Source organism: Pithys albifrons, chromosome 3 (genome assembly GCF_047495875.1).
Source record: "Pithys albifrons albifrons isolate INPA30051 chromosome 3, PitAlb_v1, whole genome shotgun sequence".
Taxonomy (NCBI): domain Eukaryota; kingdom Metazoa; phylum Chordata; class Aves; order Passeriformes; family Thamnophilidae; genus Pithys; species Pithys albifrons.
In genome coordinates, this window is record NC_092460.1 from 28,458,168 (window position 1) to 28,465,528 (window position 7,361).

The following is a 7,361-nucleotide window of genomic DNA, read 5'->3' on the forward strand; positions in this document are numbered from 1 at the left end:
CTCGAAGAAGAAAAAAGGAGAACTTTCAGGGTTATTAAATTAAACTTACTGCAATGCCTGCTAGACTCTTATTTTTTGTCATTCTATTTATCTTGACAGAATCCAAGAAGAAGAAAAAGGAAGGCAAGAAACAAGAGAAGATGCTGGATTAATGGAGTCAACTTGGGCAATGTGAGAAAGGGACATCAGCAAATGTGATCAGTTAACAGTTTCATTTATACCTAGGCATTTTATCCTAAAATTATTTATAGCTTAATGGTACCATGGAAGGAATCAAGCAAACACAGAGAAAACAAATACCTTTTTTTATTACTTTAGTATTTTTAATGTATAACCCTAACAAGAACTTTTAGAGGCCTATAATAAAGGACTCCAAACTCATTTAGAAAATTACATCTATTGTATATTGAACAATGTAGAAGTTTTTGAAATTTTTTTTCTCAAGTCTTGCTGTAGGTCTCAATCTGGTAATTAGCCCATGCAAGCAAAACTTGAGCCTGTGTGGAGCTCTGCTGAAGCCAGTAGTACCTTCAGCGAACATAGGACCCTGGCTGGATGCATTTATATCTAACATTGGGACCTTATATCTAAAAAAACCTGAGGCTTGTTTCTTAATTTCTGATTACATCTAAATAAGTGTATGAAATTATTTGTACAAGGAAAGGATGGGGGCATTTTGTTTAGTATTTAGAAGTATGAAATTTTCTGTGTGGTGCATGTTCATTCCAAAATGTCACCATCTACAGATAAAAACCAGTAACACTCCTTTCCTTGGCCATATTTTGGATGTTGTCAGTAAACCTGAAATATTTCAACAGTTTGACATAGAAGAGTCCTAATTTTTCATGATTTTCTAGTTATGATTTTTCCAAGTGGAATGATAGAAAAACTTTTCATTTTTAGCATATCAGTGTTGGTGGATGGTGGTGTCCTCTGTTTTACCTATATAAGCTCAAAAATACTTTCTTTTATTTGTTTATTTTGCCAGAAGGGAGAATATCCTTTTCATAAAAGATATAGTTGAAATTGTTGTGATTTTGCCTGACTCCCTTTTGTATTAGTGGCAATCTTCCTGTTGATTTTAATTATAACTGGTTGAAAAATAGTATGTCTGGTGGGAAATAACAGGAAAAATCTGTTTGGAAACTGCCAGAGGTAATTCATATTTTTGATCAAAAGGGGACAATTTATGGGACTTGAAACCAATAGGAAGGCAATTAATTTTTGTTTCTCTATTAGAAAAACAGAGGGAAAATATAAAACATGTACCGTTTGCTTTCTTCCATCTATATGTAAGCAAAAATGCCCTGGAAAAACTCAGTCAACATAAAAATAGTTGTCATTTTTTTTAAAATAATCTGCAGGGAAAAAAATATAACTGATTGGTTTTCAGTTGGCTCAATTTTACATAATTTCAATGATTCTTAGTCCTGAGAAAAGTCACAAAGTAGAAAAAAGACCTGACAGTGGGCTGGTCTGTTGCAAGGTAAATTTGTTTAACAAGCTAACTGTCAGCAGAATGAAATTTTATAGGAAACATAAGGCATTTCAGTGCCCAAATTAAGTTCAAAAATCATTACTTCAAAATTCTAAATCTTAAAATTTAACAGCAAGAAATAAGTTTTGCCATTTGTGTAGGCTGCAGGCTTGCCTGCAGGTCAAGAGGAATAGTCTCCCTTGTACTCCTGCTTGGTACCCACTGACTTCAGCAAAGCTGTAGCAAGGTGTGTTCATCTGAGTTAATCATATTGCTCTCTTGGGATTAGCTTGTAGACAAGCAGACAGTCTTTGTCTAGACTAACATCACTACCCTTTTCTATGCAAAAAATGTATAACGATTACAGAGCTTGCCCTCCTTTTTTTTTCCTCACATGGAGGGTACAGCTGATTTGGACTCACAGTGAGGCAAGTCCTTCTGTAGATGTTCTCAAACGCTTGTGAAGCCAAGGCTGCACATAGCTTAAGGTAGACTAGCCTCAGAAGTACTTCCCAGACTTCTTGAGTGTGTCTTGCAGTCTGTATTGATGTCCTTGTTATTTTGACTATGCTGTTAGACATAACTGAGCCCATGATACAGTAAAAAAATGTCCTCCACATGTGGTGGATGTGCAATGACCAAATCTAAAATCATAAAGGCTCATATTTTGGTGGTTCTGGGTGCTATTTATGGTCTAATCAGGTCTACCTGTGCTTGTGCCTCAGACTTAAACTAGTGGGATGGTAGATCTGATTGAAAGCAAAGGGAGAAAGAAACTTTTTCACTCACCAAAGGTTTGTCTGTCTAAATGCTGCATCAGTTCACTTAAAGTGATTCAGCTTTGAGTGCAAACACTGTTGCACCATTGTCTTACACTGGTTAATCTAGTCCATGTTTCATAGGGAGCTGGCAGGAATTGGGAATGATGATGAGACCAACACTTTGACTATCCTTTAGTCAAAACCTTAGATGTGTTTTCTGACTTCCATCCGAGGAAGAAGAAAATAAATTCCCCTGTGTTTCCTCTGATGCCTTATGGCTCCTTGGATTAACTGCCCATCTGGCTTGTTAAAGGAACATTCCTAATAGTTTTTGAAGGAGGCCAGTCATGTTTCTATGGTGGTATAGGGCCTTCATGGAGACAGTTTACAGAAAATAAAGAAACAAAACAAAACATACCATGTTAGGACCAGAAGAAAATGCAACAGTCCTGGCAGCAAAGGTTGTAAAATAGGAGAACATTTCCTATGTACTGCTCAGTATGTTTGGTTCTATATTGGCATCTTATTGTTGACAGCAATTCATGTCATACTTTATAAACTTAAAATGAATAAAATTTCCAATAAACCATCCAAAAATATTCAGTGGAAACTCTAGCTATGCAGGAGATGATAAAAGTAATTCATGGCAGAACGCAAAAAATGGAATAGTTCAGTCAGGTCAGCTCTGAAAGGAGGTATCTGGTACCTGACTGGAGCCATTGCTTCACTAGTGACATTATCAAGAAAGCAAAAGGCAAGTATCTGAACAAAACCTCTTCCCACCCATTTTGCTCAGTTTCTGTGCCATTCATTCTGAAATTTCTCCTTATTTGCTTTCTAATCTTCTACCTTCCTTCCTTTGGGAGGGCAAGCTTGTCTGACAGTGCTGTGGGAGTGGCTACTTCAGATGAAATATGTGTTTACCCTCTTGGTGCTATCCTGTTACAATGGAAAATGACTTTGCATAGATGTGTTGCTTACCTAGTTTACCTGACAGAAGCTTGTTTTATGCATGTCCCTCTCAAGAAGTGGTTTACATCTTTGTTTGCTACACCTATAACATAGTACAGAGAGGTGATGGAAATTCCCCAAATGTCAGCCTTTTTCTGAGCACTCAAATCTCTTGGAAAAGAGAGGCATGAGTTGCTGATCATCAGCTAAGGATGAATCTGCCTCCAGACTCTTGAGTCTAGCAAGTTGACACTTAGGATATATTTGGATATATCACCCTTTCTCTACGTAGGCTGAGGCAATGCTTCTACACGACTAGGCCTGTCTATATCCTGACTCAAAGCAGTATTTGAGAATTGGGACATTTTCTGACTTTGACATGACTTCTGACAGAAGTGCCCATAGTGAAAGAGAATCATTATGTGTCAGCTTGGCTTATCTAACAGTCTATTATGTACAGCAAAACTGCAGGGCAAGGCTCCAGGAAGGGAAAACATTTGTTGTACATGCAGGGAGATACTAAATTGTAATGTACTGATTCTCATATTTTAATTCCCTAATGACATTCTGGGTTGAATGTTTTTTTTCAAAGGAGAAAAATTGGAAGAAATGAAAGAATAATAATTGTAAAATGTATCAACAGACAATGTTGGAGACTGTCAAGAAGAGACAGATACAAAGTCAGGAGCATTTTATACAAACTTCTTTTGTGCTCTCCTTTAGATTGGAAGGCAGAATTACTGGTTGGCACATTGGTTTTTATTCTTTCCTTGATGTGTGCCTTAATGAAAACTAATCAAATATTGAGTGTTACAGAAAAGTAAAGTCTTACTCCAATGTCGAAAGAAAGAGTTCATCTGGAGACAAAGTCAAAAGGAGACAATAGCATATTTATCTTTCCTGGTTTAGGAGTGCAAGGTGTGATGATATTGATTGGAGAAAAGATAATGTACTTCTTTAACTCTGTATGTATCCTTCACCACTTGGCATGTGGCAGTGGACAATTCAAGTGAAACAATGGAGCCTTAGGATAAACCAAGGAGAAGTGAATACCTAGGAAGACTGTTTATGAAAACAGGCCTATAAATCCTCTGAATCTAACGATGCTGCCAGCAGGGAGCATCTGAAGATAAACATTGTGTAGTATTCCCACTTGTTTAATGAAATTCCTTAATTTACAATGAAAACTTCTGAGTTATCTGAGGCTAATGATGATGTTGAAGGTGGGACAAAAGCCAACCTGATTTTCCTCCTGTCTAGGAACTGCAATAGCATTAACCATGTAAACTCACCACTTTTCTAAAGCAAAATATTGATGAGGTATATCATTTTGACATGACATGGTAGTCTTTCATATCTCCCAAATTCTTATGAAAGGGAGAGGTGTGGGCAGGTATCACATATTCAATTTATTTTAATTCTCTAGAACAGCACTTCTGTGAACTTGTGATTAAGGCCTCTGCTTTGAAGAGGCAGATTATACCTGTTGCCTACCTTCCCTCACTCATCCATAATTTTGATAACAGTTATAGGTTTTCTGTTGATTCTGCTAAGGTATTCTACCCCTCAGTTAAACTTCTGTGGATGTTGCTGATCTTTTCTCATCCTTGAGATTATATTCTCCATTTCATCCTGGATTGTTGCACAACAGCCTCAGGAAGCCCACACCATCAAGCCCCTTCAATTGTGTCCTTCTAAGATTAAAAGACACAGTAGCAACTTGTTAATTAGAAGACAACAATGAATGAGAATGAGCAAAGAGATTCCCTGGATTCACTGAGAGGGTGGATTGATGGCAAAACCTTTGTCATAGTCCAACTTGGGCAAGACTTTATAGGGGATGGAAATGATCAAATAATCATGTTAAAAATTAGAGACATTGGTGCAGGAGTGTCTGCCCTCAAGGATAAAAACACTTTAGTTAGATAAATAGTTGCAAGCAGCTGCATTTTTTACCTCCATCCTCTTCTATCATCAATTTACAGAGAAGAGACATGGCGTATAGACTTTCAGGGGCAGTGAAAGACTTGCCTGAGCAAAGTAGAGCGTGGAGAGAGCCTTTTCACCCATGGGTGTTTGCTCTTGGAGAAGGTGAAATTATTCTCATTCACAGCAGCATCAAACTTTGCTTTTGGACCAAAACTACGCAATGATGAAGTCTAATCATTTTCCTAATGGCTCTTTCTGCTACTTTTCAAAAATGCCTTTGTGTCTTGTGGCCTCACCACTCTGACCTGAGCAGAAATGAGGTATTTCAAGGAAAATGTGAGAATTCAGCCATATTCAACTATTGTTCACTCGTTGGTGGGGCTGGCCAATCCTTTAGCCCTTTCTGCCATTTGCCATTTAAATATGGAGTGTCTTGGAGTCCCAGATAGCTAAAAAAACCTCAATAGGTGTCTCTTAGCCTTTAAACCTCTTGGCTTTGAGTGAGTTGTTTGTGAAAAAAACTGTATCTACAGTTTTCATTCCTTTCTTAAAAACTCCACAATAATGAAGAAAATTCACAACAAAACTGAAAGCATATGTCTAATGGATGGATGTACTGATGAGATAAAACAGAGGCTCACAAATATTCCCATTTCAGTAGGTCATTGAAAGTTAACGACTGCACAAGACCTTTAACCCTGAATTCAGTGATCAAAAGCTAGGGAAATGGATAGGCTCTGCAGGGCTGTATTACCCACAGCCAATTTCATTCAATTAATTTCACTGTTTGAATTCCCTCACCCTAATCTACCTGGCAACAAGACATTATTTAACTCTTCTCATGAGGTCATTCATTGCACTTCCTGTATTATAATTATGTAGTTCATCTAGACTTTTAGAGCTGAAGGAAATGGCTGTGACAGAGGCAGGCTAGTACTGCTGCAGCCTGGAACTAGAAACCACCGAATGAAGATGTCAGCATCAGACACAGCAGCTCTCTAAATGCACATGCATACATGCTGCATATATCTATATCCTTATATGGGGAAGTAAAGTCTTAGAAAAGTGCATGCATAACTCTAAACGTGAATCACAACTAGTGCTGCCACGTTTTCAAGCTATGGTTGAAAGAGCTTTTTGTCCTCCTGTGTGGTTATTTAAATAAGGATACAAAAGTAGGATGAAGAGCTAAATTTCTTCCCACTTGCCAGCACATCTGTTTAAGGATAGCTGTCCAAGGGAAATACAAAACACATGCCAATGAAATGGCCAAGAGGACTTACTATCACAGTGATATTCTCTTCTGTCACACCAAGTACATGAAAGGGTTTTGTTCAAAGGTTCAAAGTGGATGAACTGCTTCAGTTAGGTGTGAACATAGAAATCCAGGCAGAAAAAGTCTTTGGCAAAAAAAAAGTGAGGAAAATGGGTAAAAAGAGATGGAAAAATCAAAGTAAGACAGAAACCATCTTAATACTTGTAGTTTGGGTTAAACTGAAAGGAGGAATGAAAGTCAAAATAACAAATTAAAGCCTGAATACCATGTTCAATGGATTTCTAATTCTGTATATATCTATTAAACCAGTGCTATATGATATCTTCTTATGAGTTACTTTCTTTTTCCTGGTCCTTTTCTTTTCCTTTCTTTTCTTTTTTTTCCAGTTTGTATATTGATTTTGTAAGCTAGCAGTGTGTTACATTTTCAATTTTTTAAAACTTGTATGAAAGCCATATATCCATATCATAGAATGAAAGCATTAATCCTGTAATATCCCTTAATGTTTCCTTTAGCTCTGTGGGATTGTGGGGGGCTCTAGTGAATGTATATGTTTACCAATTGTATCATCATAATTTACTTGCTCTTAGTGGCGATAAAGAATTAAATAAACTAATACACAGACACATGGTGTTCTCATTTGTTTGTTAAAACTGCTTCTGGAATTTCTTAATTCCAAGTTCTTAATTATGTTTCTTTATTGTATTAATTATCATCTATAGGTGTTGCTTGTTACAGAAACAACTTCGTAAATGCTAAAAAAGTTTTAGTCTGTAGAAAGAAATCTGCCAGAAATCACTTTAGCTGAAAACATCTCTTTGGTTTATGCATACTGAAGTTTGCCTGTCCCAATTTGCTGACACTTTTCAGTTCTGTAAAGCAGCTTGTTTCAGTATACAGTTATTTCAAACTGTAATACTGACACTATGATGGGTTGCAGATAAAAGTTTGACTTTTTAAAAAATTA

At 36.9% G+C, this 7,361-nt stretch overlaps 1 protein-coding gene across 1 annotated transcript in view; it reads left to right on the forward strand.

The window, feature by feature from the left end:
• Nucleotides 1-7,018, forward strand: part of PTN (pleiotrophin) — a 79,828-nt gene extending 72,810 nt beyond the window's left edge. The window contains exon 5 of the mRNA XM_071551164.1: nt 100-7,018. Within this exon, the coding sequence (XP_071407265.1) occupies nt 100-152 (53 nt within the window). The 3' untranslated portion in view covers nt 153-7,018. The remainder of the gene's footprint in view (nt 1-99) is intronic.
• Nucleotides 7,019-7,361: the final 343 nt, after the last annotated feature.